The sequence below is a fragment of the Alnus glutinosa genome, chromosome 13 (genome assembly GCF_958979055.1).
Source record: "Alnus glutinosa chromosome 13, dhAlnGlut1.1, whole genome shotgun sequence".
Classification (NCBI taxonomy): domain Eukaryota; kingdom Viridiplantae; phylum Streptophyta; class Magnoliopsida; order Fagales; family Betulaceae; genus Alnus; species Alnus glutinosa.
The window spans coordinates 18,644,200-18,662,347 of record NC_084898.1 but is presented as its reverse complement, the minus strand read 5'-3'; the positions used below and the strand labels follow the sequence as shown (position 1 = coordinate 18,662,347).

At 40.3% G+C, this 18,148-nt stretch overlaps 1 protein-coding gene across 2 annotated transcripts in view; it reads right to left on the bottom strand.

Moving 5' to 3' along the window:
- LOC133854363 (ATP-dependent DNA helicase Q-like 2) overlaps positions 1 to 18,148 on the bottom strand; it is a 74,034-nt gene that overhangs the window by 40,952 nt on the left and 14,934 nt on the right. For both annotated transcript variants that reach the window (XM_062290537.1, XM_062290535.1), the window contains exons 3-10: positions 15,719 to 15,865; positions 15,406 to 15,621; positions 14,670 to 14,774; positions 14,441 to 14,545; positions 14,232 to 14,354; positions 9,438 to 9,526; positions 5,659 to 5,695; positions 5,546 to 5,579 (exon numbers count right to left, since the gene is read on the bottom strand). In XM_062290537.1, coding sequence (XP_062146521.1) covers positions 5,546 to 5,579; positions 5,659 to 5,695; positions 9,438 to 9,526; positions 14,232 to 14,354; positions 14,441 to 14,545; positions 14,670 to 14,774; positions 15,406 to 15,621; positions 15,719 to 15,865 — 856 coding nt within the window. The remainder of the gene's footprint in view (positions 1 to 5,545; positions 5,580 to 5,658; positions 5,696 to 9,437; positions 9,527 to 14,231; positions 14,355 to 14,440; positions 14,546 to 14,669; positions 14,775 to 15,405; positions 15,622 to 15,718; positions 15,866 to 18,148) is intronic.

The window sequence follows — 18,148 nt, the reverse complement described above, 5'->3', positions numbered from 1 at the left end:
CCCTTACAACACAATGGCACTAAAGTCGAACAACCACCAAGGCTTACAATAGGAACACAGAGTCGAACAGCCACCAAGGCTTACAATAGTGACACAAAATACAAGTACTCAGTGTTTCCTCACCAGCAGCTCTCATACAAGACTCACCCAACCCCTTTTTTGAAGCTCCAGCAACTGCTTTTTATAGGCAACCAGTAAGTCTCAGCTCTGGCAATGTGGGCAGCCACATGGCCTTGGCCCACACCATGTTGCAGTAAGTTCAAATCTCCTGCAACCCGTTACTGTAGCTACAATAACTCAACAGTTTTAGCCACCAACAATCAGCCCCTACAGCCAAGCCACATGTCCTCAGCACCTGGGCCAATTTGAATTGCACCAACTGCCTGTTTTGCTTCCCCAGCTAATCTTCAGCATCAGCCAACCAAGTCAATCACGTCGTTCATGCCCACATGGATAATTTGAATTCAGCCAACCACATGCCTGGGATACTGCCACAAGTCAGCACCATTTGAATTCGCCCCAACCACCATGCAGCTCATCATAAGCACTCAGACAAGGGCAGGGCAGTGCCACCACGTGGCCACTGCTTACAGCAACCAAGAGACCAACCAACAGCAAAGGAACCAAAGGGCCAAGGCCAAGCCACAACCCACACAACATCCATGCCACAGGGTCAAGCACTTTGACAGTTCTTGGGCCAACACCAACTAAATCTATCAAGCCTTCCAGCAACACCAATCTGGCCCAAGGCATGTCTCCCTCATGCCTGAGAATGGAGGCAAGCAACGCATCCCCCTACTGCCACCATTACAACCATGTCACGGTTGTAACAAACCACCCACACCACTTGAAGCCGACGACCTCGTTGAGTGGGTAGCCAAATAATCTGGGACTTCATCTTTTTTTTCTTTTTTTTTTTTGATAAGCAATAAAACTTTATATATAAGTGTAAAGCGCCCCTAAGCACACCGAAAGTATACACAGGAACAGCCAAAGCTAACCCATAAAAAGAAAAACCCAACCAAATCCATAAGAACCAACCCTAAAACCCGCATGCAGCACCCACAACACCCGGAACCACAAGAAACCCAAAACCCAAAAAACCAAAAAAGCCCCCCAACATTCACCCAAATCTGCCCAAAAGCACCCAAACCCAGCAGAAATACAAACCCAAAAATACAAAAAAGCCCGAATTACATTTGAAAAGCAAACCCAAAATACAAATCAAACCCCAAGTACAAAAGAAAAAGAAGAAACTACAGTCGGTGGCGCGTGGCGCTATTGTTGCCAACGCGACTCTGAACCAACCGGAAAAACTGTCGGAAGTCGCAGAATCTGCTGGAAAAGCCGCCGGAAGGGCACGTGCTCGGTGAAGAGGTCCCCAACACTGTAGATCTAACTCCCAAACTTTAAAAAAAAACCCTCGGCCACGCTCGCTGGGACGGCTCGTGGCGTCCACCAGCAGCAGCGCCAACGACGGGGAAAGCCGGTTCATGACAGCGAAACCTCCGGTGAAGCACGTGCACTGGTAGGAGGACCCAAACACAGTAGATCTACAACCCATGATGTAAAAGAACCAAAACTCATGCACGACAGCACAAAGGCCAACCACGAAAACAGCGTCGACGGAAGAGACCGGAATGAGCCGGAGAAGACCCAACCACCAAGAAGTACACCCAAGAAAAAGAAAAACCCTAAGAACCCAGAGAGGCAAAGGGAAAGAGAAGAAGACGTGAGGAAAGAAGAGAAAAGGGAGGAGGGGGAAAGACAAAGCTCTTCCCTCCTCCACTGGAACAGCCACAGAAGGAGGAGAAAGAGGGGGGAAGCAAAGGAATTTGAAAAAAGGGTGGAGAGCTTCTCTCTCTAAAAGATAGAGAGAGAGAGAGAGTCACAATTCCATTGTACTGGACTTCATCTTCAAACTGCCACAGGGTGGTATCCCTTTCCCATGTAGCCTTTGCAGCAAGAAGACCTTTACACTGAACTAGAAAATAATTCCTCCAGTTCTTCTTGTGTTGGCCTTCCCTAACCTTCTGCTCAAACTCCTTCTGAACATTAGGTGGTGCCCTCATTGGTTTATTTCGGGTAGGCTCCTCAACAACTTCATGGTGAGATTTGAGGAGGCTCACATGAAAGGTGGGATGCACACCTTCAATCTCTTAGATAGCTTCAACCGATAAGCTATCTTGCCCACTATTTTCACTACCTCAAAGGACCCATCATACTTTAGAATCATCCCTTTGTGGATCACACCTCCGCGAAATTTCCTTAGAACTTTGGTTGGCAACTTAAGCATCACCTTGTCACCAACTGAGAATTCTAAGGACCGCCTCTTTTCATCAACAAATTCCTTCATACGACGCTGCGCCTTGGCCAAACTATCCTTGGCTTGTTGCAGCAGCTCCTGCCTTTCTCTTGCAAAACGGTAGGCAGTATGGCATTTGCCCCCAGTCTTTTGTGCAACAATCTCTTGAGGGGCTAATGGTTGCTGACCAAATACTAGCTCTAACGCCAGTTGCAGAGGACTTGTGCATATTGTATGCAAATTGGGCAACATCCAACAGCTCTATCCAATTCTTCTCGCTAGTGGAGGCATAATGCCTCAAAGAATCTTCTAGCAATGCATTCACCCTCTCAGTTTGCCCATCTGTTTGAGGATGATAGCCTGTGGAGAACTTCAAATCAAATCCCATCATATTGAACAAGGTTGTTCAGAACCATCCAGTGAACTTGGGATCACGATCACTCACAATGTCTTCAGGTAGGCCAAAAATCTTCACTACATTTGCAAAGAACTTCCTGGCAGCAAGGTCTGCTGAGCAGGTGCATGGCACAACAGTGAACACAGCATACCTTCCACTTTAGGGAACCCCCCAAGAAAATCCATAGAAACCGAAGCCCATGGCTTGTCTGGTACAAGAAGAGGCTGCAGTAATCCTGCCTCCCTTCTTTGTTCCACCTTATCTTGCCGGCATACCAAGCAAGTCTTCACATACAGCTCCACATCATCTCTCATATGGGGCCAGTAATAGGATCGGGACATGAGGGCAAACATCCTTTCTCTACCAGGATGTCTAGCCCACTGGGAATCATGGGACTCTCTTAATAGCTCACGTCGAATAGGACCAGCAGGGACATACAATTGACGACCCTTAGCATACAACAAGTCATCCTCCAACCAATACCGACGCACAACACCTTCCTTCACAAGGTCTGCCAACTTCAAGTAGGCAGTATCATTTTTGGACAACTCCCAAATTCTATCCAGAAAGTCAATTTCCACCCGAGACAGCTTAGCCACTACCACATCAATCTGCTTGCGACTGAGTGCATTAGCCACCTGATTATGCATTCTTGGTTTGTGCTCCTACACAAAATCATACTCGTGCAGGAACTCTTGCCATCGAGCATGCTTTGGAGACAACTTCTTCTAAGAATGGAAATAAATGTTGGTAGCATTGTCGATGCGGACTACAAACTTCGTCCCCAGCAAGTACACCCTCCACACTAGTAGACAATGAATTATTGCTAACATTTCTTTCTCATGGGAATAATACCTCTCTTCTGCTTCCTTGAGCTTCCTGCTCTCATAGGCAACAGGATGGCCTTCTTGCACCAAGACTCCACCAATGGCTTTGTCTAAGGCATCCATATGCACTTCAAATGGCAGCTCAAGATTAGATAGGTGCAGGACTGGGTCACTTGCAAAAGTCAACTTGAGCTTCTCAAATGCAGCTTGGCACTGTTCTGTCGAATGCCACTTCACTTCCTTCTTCAACAGATCAGTAAGAGGAGTAGCCTTCTTAGAATAGGCAGCTATAAATTTTCGGTAATAATTGGCCAGGCCAAGGAAAGACTAAAAGGAGGGAGGCAGGATTACTGCAACCTCTTCTTGTACCAAACAGGCCATGGCCTTCGGTTTCCATGGATTTTCTTGGGAGGTTCCCTAAAGTGGAAGGGATGGAAGCTGTAACGGTGATTGTGGGCAGATTCTCCAAGTATGTTGTGTTCACTGTTGTGCAAAGCACCTACTCAACATACCTTGCTGTTCTTTGCAAATGTAGTGAAGATTTTTGGCCTACCTGAAGACATTGTGAGTGATCGTGACCCTAGTTCACTGGACGGTTTTGGACAACCTTGTTCAATATGATGGGATCTGATTTGAAGTTCTCCAAAAGCTATCATCCTCAAACAGATGGGCAAACTAAGGGTGAATGCATTGCTAGAAGATTATTTAAGGCATTACGCCTCCACTAGCCATAAGAATTGGCTAGAGCTGTTGGATGTTGCCCAATTTGCATACAATACGCACAAGTCCTCTGCAACTGGCATGAGTCCTTCAGAGCTGGTATTTGGTCAGCAACCATTAGCCCCTCATGAGATTGTTGCACAAAAGATTGGGGGCAAATGCACTGCTGCCTACCGTTTTGCAAGAGAAAGGCAGGAGTTGCTGCAACAAGCCAATAATAGTTTGGCCAAGGTGCAGCGTCGTATGAAGAAATTTGCTAATGAAAAGAGGCGGTCCTTAGAATTTTCAGTTGGTGATAAGGTGATGCTAAAATTGCCAACCAAAGTTCTAAGGAAATTTCGTAGAGGTGTGATCCACAAAGGGATGATTCCAAAGTATGATGGGCCCTTTGAGGTAGTGAAAAGAGTGGGCAAGATGGCTTATCAGTTGAAGTTACCTAAGAGATTGAAGCTGCATCCCATCTTTCATGTGAGCCTCCTCAAACCTCACCATGAAGATGTTGAGGATCCTGCCTGAAATAAACCAATGAGGGCACCACCTAATGTTCAGAAGGAGTTTGAGCAAAAGGTTGAGAAGATTCTGGATCACAAGAGGGAAGGCCAGCACAAGAATAACTGGAGGAATTATTTTCTGGTTCACTGGAATACTCTTCCTGCTGCAAAGGCTACATGGGAAAGGGATACCACCCTGTGGCAGTTTGAAGATGAAGACCAGGATTATTTGGCTACCTACTCGACAAGGTTGTTGACTTCAAGTGGTGTAGGTGGCACAACTGTGAAATGGATGTAATGGTGGCAGCAGGGGGGATGCCTTGCTTGCCACCATGCCCAGGCATGAGGGAGACATGTCTTGGCCTAGATTGGTGTTGCTGGAAGGCTTGACAGATTCAGTTGGTGTTGGCCCAATAACTGTCAAAGTGCTTGACCTTGAGGCATTGATGTTGTGTGGGCTGTGGCTTGGCCCAAGCCCTTTGGTTCCTTTGCTGTTGGTTGGTCCCTTAGTAGCTGTAGGCAGTGGCCACATGCTGGCACTACCCTGCCCTTGTCTGAGTGCTTATGATGAGCTGCATGGTGGTTGAGCGAATTCAAATAGTGTTGACTTGTGGCAGTATTGGGAGGTTGAAAAAATAGCAACAATATATTGTTTGAGTCCACGCTACTTTAATTACTGGAAAAAAAAAAAAAAAAGAGTCCACCTACTTTGGTATGATGAACTAATTAATCTCATTATTACTATTGCAATCAAAGAATCTATAGTATGCTATCCCTGACAAACATGTACTTTCACAATACTAACCATCTGGTTTGTTGATTCCCATACCAAATGCCACCTGGAAATGCAAGTGAAGGTATTACAATCATAACACGGCATTAAGCAAATAAAGAATTGCGCATTGAAGTCATACATACCGTACCAACAATAACTTGCGATTTGTTATTGCTCCACCTATGTCATCAAACATACACAAGAGGCTTTAGAATGTAAACGTATGAAAGAAACTGCATCATCACCACATTTTTTTTAGTCTTAAAGGGTTTACGAATCAAAATAAGCCGACCAAAAAAAAAAAGCCAGATCTTTCTCAATTTCCATTAAATATAGTATTAATTATTGAGAAAAACCTCAAAAAAAAATTATCCAACCCATTAAAGGAACTGAGAATTGTCCATTACAATATTGTATAAATCACACAAAGGAGCATGACAACCTAGATATTGAGTAATTCAAGTCTGAAGAAAATGCAAGACTACCTTGCACTCAAACAAGCTGCTAATGGTTTTCGTTATAGAGGCTTTAAGTAAAATGATTTCTATTCCATTGAACGGGGTCTTTTATCAGGCTTTTCTATGGGGCGGTACGCTTAAAATCTCCAATCTTTTGTTTGTGGACGACACCTTGAACTTCTGTGGTGCAAACTCAGCTGGCCTTCATTACTTGCATTGCTTGTCTTATGATTCGAAGCTATCTCAAGTTTGAAGATTAACATAGCAGAATTAGAATTAGTCCCCATGTTGGCAATGTCAATAATGTTAATGAACTGGCTAGTATTTTGGGTTACAAGGTGTCTTCTTTGTCTATGAAAAACCTAGGTCTTCCACTAGGAGCTTCGTTTTAGGAAATAACTATTTAGAATGGCATTATTGAGAAGATAAAGCACTATTTGGTGATGGAAGATGATGTATTTGTCAAAAGGCCGGCGCCACCTCTGGGGGTGGCTCAAAGGCCACTCCCATCTCTAGAGTGGCGAGAAGCCACCCCCAGCCACCTCTGGAGGTGGCTCGCAGGCCACCCCCTTTCCCCTATCTTCTTTCTTTTTGTCTTTCTTCTTCTTCTTTTTTTCTTAAGAAAAAAAAAATTAAAGTAATATTTTTAAGTTTTTAATTTTTATATATTTATATATTTAATAAATTTGTATATTTTTTATTAAGAGTAACACGTGTCATCATTCTATTGGTGCTGACGTGTGACGGAATTTGACTGCAGTGACTAAATTGTTATTTTGGCTTACCTCAAGGACCTTTGAATTATTTTTTATAACACAAGAAACGATTTGTAATTTAGGCCAACCACATAAACTAATTTTGCAATTATCCCTTCATATAAACCATCTTTTGTCTTGAAGGTGGTTTTTCCATTCATTTCCGGGGTGAATTCTGATCTGATGTTGCCCACTCTTTAGATCCATCTTGGAAAAGATTAGGGGTGAAAACCCGATTACGATTATCGGTTATTGGCTAAAACTTGTAACTGTAACCGGGGTAGCCGGTTGGCCAAAATTTGCAACCGGCTCCGGTAACCAGGTAGCCGGTTAATCAATTATTTAATAATCGGCAGTTACCGGTTGGTACCCGGTTTTCCGGACCAGTAACTAAAATTTTAAAAAATGAGGTCATTTGGGCCTAATTTGGGTATTGGGCCTACTTTTTGAGCTTAATTAGACTTTTTTAGCCCTTTAAAAAAACATTTTTAACTTTTTTTTGGCCTAATATGTTGGCCTAAGTTAGAATGGAAGTAAAAGTGTAAACTCCTAAATTTTTTTATTTTAGTTTTTTTAAATAAATAAATACATTTAAATATGTATTTTATATATATGTACCCGATTACCGGTTATAACTGGTTTCAATATTTTCTAAAACCGGTAACCGCTTCGGTAGGGCTAGATACCGGTTATTTCCAACCGGATACCAAACCGGTTGGCCGGTAACCTGGCTACCAGTTGGTACCCAGTTACTAGCCGACTTTGCACCCCAAGAAAAGATCGTGGCTCCTGCCATCATGTCCAACATATCATCGAGCCTAGGGATGGCATAATAGTGGTTTGGTGGTCTGAGGTGTGGTGGGATGTTGGGTGTTTGGGTGGCAGTGCTCTAGGTCATGCGAAGGACTTTGTCAAGGTCATTGGCTGCAGTACGGTGGTGGGTGGCGGCGATGAGGTAGCATGGGGTGAGCGGATCACTGTCGGTTGATGGTTGTAGTGCAGGTCGCAAAGGTATGTTTGGGAATTTTCTGAGATGTGTTGTAGCACCCAAATTGGGCTTCTAAATTCATTCTAGGACAATTGGAATGTCTCCCATGCTTCAACTCCCATTCACAATTTAAAAAATACTCCGGTTTTCAGAAAAATATGAAATTGCCCTTACTTGAAGGTATGATTTTTCTAAGCATGTCTGCAAAACATTTCATCAAAACTCACAAGGATTTCATCAAAAAATGCCTTTATGTTTCCTCAAACAAAGTGATGTTTCCTCTTGCCAGATGAGAAATGGACCTAAGTGATCTTTAGGGAGGCATGCAAGCAGCTCAATGGCCAGACCATGGGGCTGCCCATGCACGCCTCCTCACATGGGCATGCCTAGCATGTTCATGAAAGGGCCTGTGCCACTCTCTCTGTCGTGGATGTCTGGAAGTTGGTGGGATTTTACAATTTGATTTGGCCGACAATAGAGAGGCTGGGGATGGCAGACAACAATTGTGTTGGAATGGTGGTTGTCATGGTGTTGGGTCAATTGGGGTAGCACAGTCGTGGATCACACGATTATTATAGGAATCAATCAAGTTAGGCTCTGAAGCCAAATTTGATGCTGAACAACAATGAAGTCAAGGAGAAAGTTGAAGCAAGAGAGAAGTGGGGAAGAGAGAAAAGAGAAGCGGGAGGAAAGAGAAAAAGCAAGGGGAGAAAACCGAGGAAAGAAACAGTCGTCAAACTGTAATTCATCAAAAGTTGTTAACAAAAATACAAAATTAGGTTTCAATAGACTATGACAGAAACCCTAACCCTAATCATACTTGGGCTGACAGCCCACTAAAAATAACAAAGTACAAAAAAATAACATAACCCAAAGTCTGAAAAATAAATAACAAACAATAAAATGTGAAATAACAAAAGTGCCAATAACAAAATCTTTGGCTTTCAATCACCCAACCACAAAGTAATAGGTTGGGCCATCCTCCGACGTCGGCGTCCATACACGTGTGATTGGTCCACCATACTATGGTGTCTAGAGAGAGAGAAATGTTTGAAGACTGCGAGAAGACGATGGTGGAATTAAAAGCTTTTTCCTTCAATAACCTTTACCAATGGGTTGTTGTCCTAGATTGCTTTCATTTTTCTAGCTTTCGTTAATTTCTTGATCTTTTTTCTTCTTATGATTAGGTGTTTTTCTGAGTTATACAAACCTGAAGCTTCTTGGATTTCTATTGGCCCTTCAACACTAAATTACCTAGTCATCGACTTGGGAATTTTGATCCCTTAAATCCCAAATTAGACTGCCTTGAAGCCATTTTAGAAGGGAAAGGTGATGCTCGACATACTATTGCACCCTTCCAATGGAGGTCATTTGATATTCTATAGCATAAACTTAAGTGGACACGAGACAATTCACAAAAAAGAAACCCAAAACACTGTTCAACTGTAATTTCAAGACGAATAAGATAGAGATCACAATCAATTCAAAAACCCACCCCCATACTTGATTCCAGTCTGCCAAGAAAAAGAGAACGATAAAAATAATAATAATATGTGTTACCAGATTCAACTCCATGCAAGGTATTTTGAAGGAAACTAAGAAATATAAGATATAGGTGATCGCTTTTTTTTTGAAAGATATAGGTGATTTGTGACCACAAAGGTACAGACCACTTAACACATTACAATCCACAACTTTTCATCTTAAAACAATGACTTTACCGCATATGTACTTTCTCACGAGCATTTACATCCATGTCTGCATGATAATAATCAGCTAAAATTCCTCTCTCTCGTAACTCCTTTGCAACCTGCGTCTCTTGGCAGTATAAGAAAAGCATAGGGTTTTTTTTGGACCCAAAAACTAGAAGCTTCAGCCACATATCCATGACACAAGGACTAGCATAAATAACTATTAGCGAAATAATGCAGAGGTAGTACATAAGTTATAACATGATAATATATATATATATATATATATATATATATATATATATATATATATATACACTAACTTATCAGAACCTAACGGAGTGGAATGTAGTGCCATTGTGATTCTTTTTATAAAAATAATAATATATTAGAACAGGCAAAGTCGTAGAAAAGTATAAAAGAGAGACAACATGGCATGAAAGAAAGAGGCAAACTTTTGATGGTGTTGAGCAGTCCCAAATGGGTTCAAACTTTTTCTTTTCAACGTTGCTTTTTGCTTGATGCCCGTTGATGGAAGCATTCCATCTTTTCAGATTTTTTGGATTTCTTACAATGTATTTGCAATTATTGGGGGGAAGGGAGAGGGAGGTCTTTTGGGATAACACCTATGCGTTGATGTGCTACATTTATTTCTATATTATTATAAAACTGGAGGGCATTTATGTAATTTTATTATTTGACGCTAGTATAAATGAAATGTAAGTAGAGTAAGAACCCTATTAGAAGGATAAGACTAGAAGGTTCTAGACTTATAGGTGAGGTGTCCCTAGTGAGGTGTCCTATTAGTTGTCAATTCATGAGTGGTATTGTCCTATATATTTGAATGAATGGAATGAATGCATGAGTGTAGAAACTCACAATACTCTGCTGATAAATCAGTATACTCACTTGCTCATCTAAGTGAGCTTGTATTGATATATATATAGAGATTACAAGATATAATTGTTTACAAGCTAACTCTATCTCTAATTCAGACATAAACTAGATTAGATAACACTAAATCTGATACAAACTTAGATAGGATTCTGATTACAACTAGAACTCTACATATTAAACTTATCTACTCATCCTTATCAACTGGATCCTCCAGCAAGAGTTTCACTTGGACTCTTAAGTAAGTTAGACATACTAGAAGTCTGTTGTGTAAAAGTCCATGGGCCTTACTCACCCTCAAAAGACACCTTAAGAGAGGAGGGGACACCATGGCTTATAAAGTGCCCAGGTGAAAGAAATCTTAGCGATGTAGGACACTTCAACACGCCCCCTCACGTGTGGCAACTAATGGCCAAACCCGTGGACAATAACAAAAGGGAAAGACCCATCATCGCAAGAAACTTGTGGCTCTGATACCATGTAAAAGTCTATGGGCCTTACTCACCCTCAAAAGACGCAATAAGAGAGGAGGGGACACCATGGCTTATAAAGTGCCCAGGTGAAGGAAATCTTAACAATGTGGGACACTTCAACATGTTGTGCGTTAATACCCTCCTGCAAGTTCAGCGAGGGAGAACGGACATTGAGCTTGAAACAAAGGAGATGAAATCTTTTGGAGACTAGAGGCTTGGAAAGTACATCGGCTAGCTGGTTAGAACTTGGAATGAAGAGGATTTCCAATGACTTAACAGCAACTAATTCCTGAACGAAGTGGAACTCAATTTCCACATGCTTTGTACATGCATGGAAGACGGGATTGACTAATAAATAGGTGGCACCAATGTTGTCACACCATAGTTTTGGTGGAGAAGATAGTTTCAATCCGAGATCCCGCAGGAGAGATTGGATCCAAAGTAATTCTGTTGCAGTATTGGCTATGGATTTGTATTCCGCTTCTGTGGATGACCGGGAGACTGTGGGCTGCTTCCTAGAACTCTCGTTGAAGTCGCTCCAGTCTCTTAGCTACACTCATAGGAATGGGGAACAACAATAAATAAGTAGGAATGCTAGAGAGAGTACTTTTAATTAGAGTCACCCGACCACCCTTGGATAAATAAAGTTTCTGCCAACTAGCTAACCAGCATTCCACTTTCTCAAGAACTCCACTCCAAATAGAAATAGATTTAAAAGATGCTCCCAATGGCAAACCCAAATAAGTCATCGGCAGCGACGCAACTCGACACCCCAGAATATGAACCAAAGAATCAACATTTTCCACCTCGCCTATGGGAACAATTGTGAACATGTTCTGCCTGTGCAACACAAAAAATTAAAGTATCATTCGCAAACAGCAAGTAATTCACCACTAATTCTTCATTATTCCTGGTTCCCACAGAAAAACCTGTCAACAAACCTTGGAGCATAGTCGCATTCAACATCCGGCTTAGCGATTCCATAACCACCACAAACAACAAAGGAGAAAGCGGATCACCTTGCCTAAGCCCATGAGAACTTTGAAAGAAACCAAACAGAGTGTCATTCACCAAGATGGAAAATTTTACCGTAGAAATACAAAATTCTATCCAATCCCTCCACCTCTCCCCAAAACCACACCTTTGAAGCATGTAGAGCAAGAAGTCCCAATTAACATGATCATACACTTTTTCCAAATCCAATTTACACAACAATCCAGCCTCCCCCGACCACATTCGGCTATCCAAGCATTCATTAGCTATGAGAACTGAATCCAATATTTACCTTCCTCCAATAAAAGCATTCTGAGAGCTAGATATAATTTTTCCCAACACTGATTTGAACCTGTTAGCAAGGACCTTAGAAATGAGTTTATATACCCCTCCCACCAAGCTAATAGGCCTGAAATCCTTTACATGCATAGCATCTGCCTTTTTAGGAATTAGGGAAACAAATGTTGCATTAAAGCTCTTCTCAAATTGGCGTCTATTATGGAATTCTGAAAACACACCCATAATATCTTGTTTCAATACCCCCCAACACTTTTGAAAGAAAACCATAGTGAACCCATCTGGACTTGGCGCCTTATCACCATTCAAATCCCGCACCACATCCCACACCTCCTGCTCCTCAAATTCTCATTCTAACCAAATACTTTCCTTCGCATCAATGGATGAGAAAGAGAGCCCATCCACCCTAGGCCGCCACGTACTCTGCTCAATATACAATTTGTCGTAGCATTGTACAATATGCTCCTTGATTTCCACAGGATCACTAGACATAGCCCCATTTATCCTCAATGCTCCCACATGATTGTATCTACAATGCGAGTTGGCCACCCTATGGAAAAATTTAGTATTGTTGTCCCTTTCCTTCAACCACAAAGCCCGAAATTTCTGTCTCCAATTTACCTCCTCAAAGAGGAGAGTTTTTTCCAACTCCTCAATCATGTCTGTCTTCCGCACCCGTGACCTTCATCAATACACTCCAATTCTCGAATACCTTCCAATAACTCCTCATTCTTCTTCCCCACATCACCGAACACCTCTGCTGGGATGTCCCTGCCCAAGAAATTTCCAACAATGGAGAAGCTGAAGAATGTTACCAGGCATGACCCAAGAGACCCAAAATCTGTTAAGAACTAAGTGTCAGATGTCAGCGGCATACTGACAATGAAGGAGAAGATGATTAATAGTTTCCTCATCCTTCTTACAGAGGCAACACCGGTTAATCAGTTGGAACCCCTGCCTTCTAAGATTGTCCACTGTGAGGATTCTACCCAAAGTCGTTGCCCATAAGAAGAAAGCAATGCGAGGAGGGATCTTCACCTTCCAAATGCTTTTCCAAGGGAAAGAATTATGCTTACCTATTTGTAACATAATGTAGTAGCTCTTCACTGCAAAACCATGGCAGCTCGAAGGAGTCCACACCATACTACCCATTACTCCCTGAAGGGGATTTAGGGAGTATAAAAGAGTAAGAAAAGAATCTAGAGATTCAATTTCCCAATCATGAGTCGTTCAAGTGAAGCTAAGATTCCAAAGGGTGTGGGAATTGGAGATATCCATGTAATCTGACACCAAAGCCTCCTTGTTACGTGCTAAGGAATAGAATTCAGGGAAAGAACTCTTTAGAGCACTATCACCGCACCAAATATCTTGCCAGAAGTGAATGCGAAGACCATCCCCAAACCTTATAGGAAACAAAATTGGAAAAAACTCCCCAATTTTCCCCAAGTCTTTCCTCCCTTTATTCTCTTCTATATTATTCAACTCGATGTACTTTAGTTGTCCCTTCTGATTTGTTTTTAGTGAATGATTATTTATCTGGTAAAAACAAATTCAAACCAAACTATACATCTTAGATACTTAGGGGACAAGCGTCCACTTCAAGAGATTCTATTAGCCTTCCAATAATTGATAAAGTTAGCAACAGATGGAAAAAAAAAAAAAAAATAGTGCCTAAAACTTCCTTTTCATAAAATATAATGATTCAATTTGCTTAGAACTAGTGAAAATACAAGGTATGTTTTTAATGTGTTTTGAGAGATGTTTTTTGTTTTTGATTTGAAAGTGTTTAGATGTGACATAAATGTGAAAAGTGTTTTTTGTGTTTTGAGGGTTTTGGGTTATTTGTTAATGTTTTTGTTTTGAGGAAAAAAAAAATAGATGTTAAAAAAAATAGCCACAATCATTTCAAGATTTTAACAATTATCTGTTTTTATCATTATTTTGGTAATAAAACCTTTTGTAAAAAACTTCGAGCACAAATGCAATCTAAACCACTATGACATCGTTACAATTGGATAGATATCCAAACATCTCCTAATCTAACATAAAATAAAAATACATGGTAATTCAATCAAGAAACAATTTCTAATCAAGCTATAAATTTACTTATAAAAAAAATAACAGTTAATGAAATGAAGACAAGGACACAAAAAACTAGAAGACAGACCTGTTCACATTCCTTTCTAGAAAAGCAATAAACTATCCCAGATTCATTATTTGGATAAGATTCGTGAATGAATCCAGCAATTTCATCAATAACCACCTTAGCAACTGACGACTTTTCTCGCACCTGCAGTTTAAGAAAATATAATATTAGCTCATAAATTAATAAGCCAGAAAATATCGAAGGCAAACAAATTATACTAAAAATCATACCATATAAAAGAGATTCGGCCTGTTGACTGTGCTCACAAATTTAACACATTTTGGGATGTGCAGCATCTCCATCAGATCAGTCTGGACCTTCTGTGTTGCAGTGGCCTGACAAAGATATGGCATTGTCATCAACTTGCCTCAAAAATGGCATATTAGAAATAAGAATTACTGACCTTGGTTGTTATGCTTTAATTAAGAAAAAAGAACAAAAGAAAGAATGAAGACATACAGTCAAAGCAACCACAGGAACATTAGGGAACTGAGTCTTGAGGATGCCAAGATTCTTGTAGTCAGGTCGAAAGTCATGACCCCACTGACTACAACAATGTGCCTCCTGCAAAGTAAATCAAATAGCAGACAGTAAAGAGTCACACCATTTAGTATATAAATGAAATGGAAAACACCATGGTTAAGGGTTAATATCAAACAAGGCTTTGATTACCTCATAGTCAATTGTCAAATTATGATTCTTGGTATCATAGATCACCATTACAACACATTGTACATGAGAATAATAAGAATGTGCATCATATGACGTACAATTAAATGAAGGAAAATAGTGGCTCTCATTTACTTTCTTTCAATTACTTCAGAAAAAAACAAATAAATAGTGTTCATCTAAAATACATGTACGTGTATATACAAAGATACATACACATATACATCTGTACATTACATACTTTGTAATGCATGAAAAAGGTGTACTTTGCTTTTATATTTTCTTTTGTCTATGGTTTATCCCCCAAACTATGAAGGATAAATTTTCTAAAAACTATTACTGCCTCTCAAATAAGTTATCAGGTCCATAAAGAACGTGCTAATGAAGGTTGGGCAATCATCCATTTTAACACATTTGAATGAGAACCGCCAAATCAACAACTATTGACAGCCAAGAGAAAGATGGAAACAAGATGCATGGTCTGACTCCGGAACCAAGTAGGAAGATTATATTAAAACAAACATACGTCAATTGAAATTAGAGAGAGACGACCAGCGTGATGACACTTCTCAAGTTTTGACATAAATCTCTTGCTCTTTGATATTTTTTCTGGTGTGACATACAATAATTTGAGATCTCCTTCACCCTTTTCAAGAGCCCTGTATATGAACTTCTCATCTTCCTTTCCAGTAGTTGATGTCAACATATACACTGGAATGCCTAAAGCAATCAAACCCATCGCCTGAAGTAACAGTTGCAAAAGAAGCTATTATATTCATATAGGGGTTTTCCATGTAGCACATTTGTTAGAAAGCAGAATAGTATATAATAAAGGGCACCTGATCCTGAATTAAGGAAAGCAAAGGACTGACAACAAGAGCAACTCCATCACGAAGAACAGCTGGAAGCTGGTAACACAGGCTTTTGCCACCACCTGCAGCCATAATCACTAGAACATCTCTTCCGCTCATGATTGCATTAACAATCTGGCATCCACTGATTACTGATTAGTAAAAATATATGTATTGGGATGGGAGAAAAAGTTTTTAAGCTACAAACACCACGTAAACAAGAGGCATCAACATGCACTGATATTCTTTACTTCAGAAAATAATTATAATCCATGGTACTCTTACAAAGAAATAAATAATTCAAACTCTATCTCAATTTTGAAGAAAATAATAATCATAATTATGAAATTAGCATATATCTAACAACTCTAGAAGCCGACAGTAATAGCTAGCAGTGTCAATTAAAAGAGAACAGTGATAGCATCATAGCAATATTAAAAGACTGTCGATAAGAGGGGAAATGACAACTTTTGTGCTCTTGGATTTTTTTTTTTTTTTTTTATCCATGAATGGATAACATAAGAATGTTTATACCCAGAATCCACAATGGAAGAAATATTGGCTATCAATAAGAAGAGATATGACAACTTTTTGTGCTTTCGATTTTTTTTTTTTTAATCCATAAATGTATAGGCCCATAAGAATGTTAATGCAAAGAATCTACCAAGGAAGAAATAATAGGTAGGTAAAATTGAGGACTTTTTCTCTTTGATGTAGGACAAATTAAGGAAATCTGACATGTGTGCCAACCAGAGCTTTAGGACGAGAAAGTTATGATCTTGAGGTTTGCTATGGTGAGGGAAAAGATTTAAGGTGTGTTTTCAGAATTCCATAATTGACGCCAGTTTGAGAATAGTTTTAACGCAACATTTGTTTCTTTAATTCCAAAGAAGACAGAAGCTGTGGATGTAAAGGATTTCAGGCTGATTAGTCTAGTGGGAGGGGTCTACAAACTCATATTCAAGGTACTTGCTAACAGGTTCAAATCAGCATTGGGCAAGATTATTTCCAGCTCTTAGAATGTTTTCATTGGAGGTTGGCAAATTTTGGATTCAATTCTCATAGCAAATGAATGCTTGGATAGTCGAATTAGGTCGGGGGAGGCTGGATTGTTGTGCAAATTGGACTTGGAGAAAGCTTATTGATGCAAACCAAACAGCACAAGAACTAAGGGAAAAGGATATAGGCTACTTCGAGGGAGCCGTGACCTCTAAGACACCAAAAGATGTTCTAAGTTTTGATAATACTCGAGCATGATATTTTATTCATTAGAATTATGCTTAAATAGGAGACGGCTAGGTCATAAGACATAACCATCAGGTCTAGCCGTCATTTACATCATGCAGAAACTCTAGAGGAATAATAGCTACATGTTATAAGGCTAGATTTAGCGCATTGACTTGGACCCTAATGAGAAAGAATACTCACGAATAGCCTATAAACCTATTTGGAATATCTATTCCTTATTAGACTAGACTACAAAATAAATGGAGATTTACTCCTTATTAGTCTCTAACTTAACTAATAAGAAAAGATTACTTCATTCCCTTCCCCTAACAATTTCCTTGTCCCCAAGGAAAATTCTAAAAACTACTCTTGAAATCACTTAAAACCCTTCTAAATTTTTTTTTTGATAAGTAAGAAAATTTCATTAAAAAAGCGTAAGGCACCCCTAAGTACACAGGAGCAACCCAGCTAGCCCACATAAAAAACCCATAAGAAACTACATACCCACAACACCCAAAACCCACATGAAACCCAAGATACAATAGAAACCCTCCAACAAACACTCAAGATACAAAGTAACCCCCTTCTAAAATTATCACTTAACAAATATTAAAAACTAACCCAAGCCTTTGTCGGCTTCAATGAACAGCATAGTATGCAATTTCTCTTTTAAGTCTTTGACCAACTTCTTTTTTTTTTTTTCTTTTTTTTCTTTCTCTTCTTTTTTTTTTGATAAGTAAAAAGACTTTATTAATGAAAGCGTAAGGCGCCCCTAGGTACACAGACAGTATACACAGGAACAACCAAAGCTAACCCACAAAAACCCAATAGAACCAACAAGAGCAAAACAACCCACCACCCTCCTAAGAACAATACACCCCACCACCCACCAAAAATAACCCAACCAAGCAAAAACACGTCTCTTCTTTCTTTTATTTCTAAGAGTGTCACGGATGGGCTGTGATGCAATAACTATTGCATGTGGGGTGGCCAGCAATGGCGAAAGACTTGATAATGAGAAACTTTTTAGCGGCGTGGTGGTTAACGACGCATCTAGAAGCCCAGGTTGGTGATTTCTGGATGTGCGGTTGAGTGGGCTACGCGAGGTTGACAAGGAAACCATAGTGGCTGCTTGATGCGGTATTTTATGGCGAGTCTGTGAAAGGAACGGCGGATATGTGGAGGCCGGTG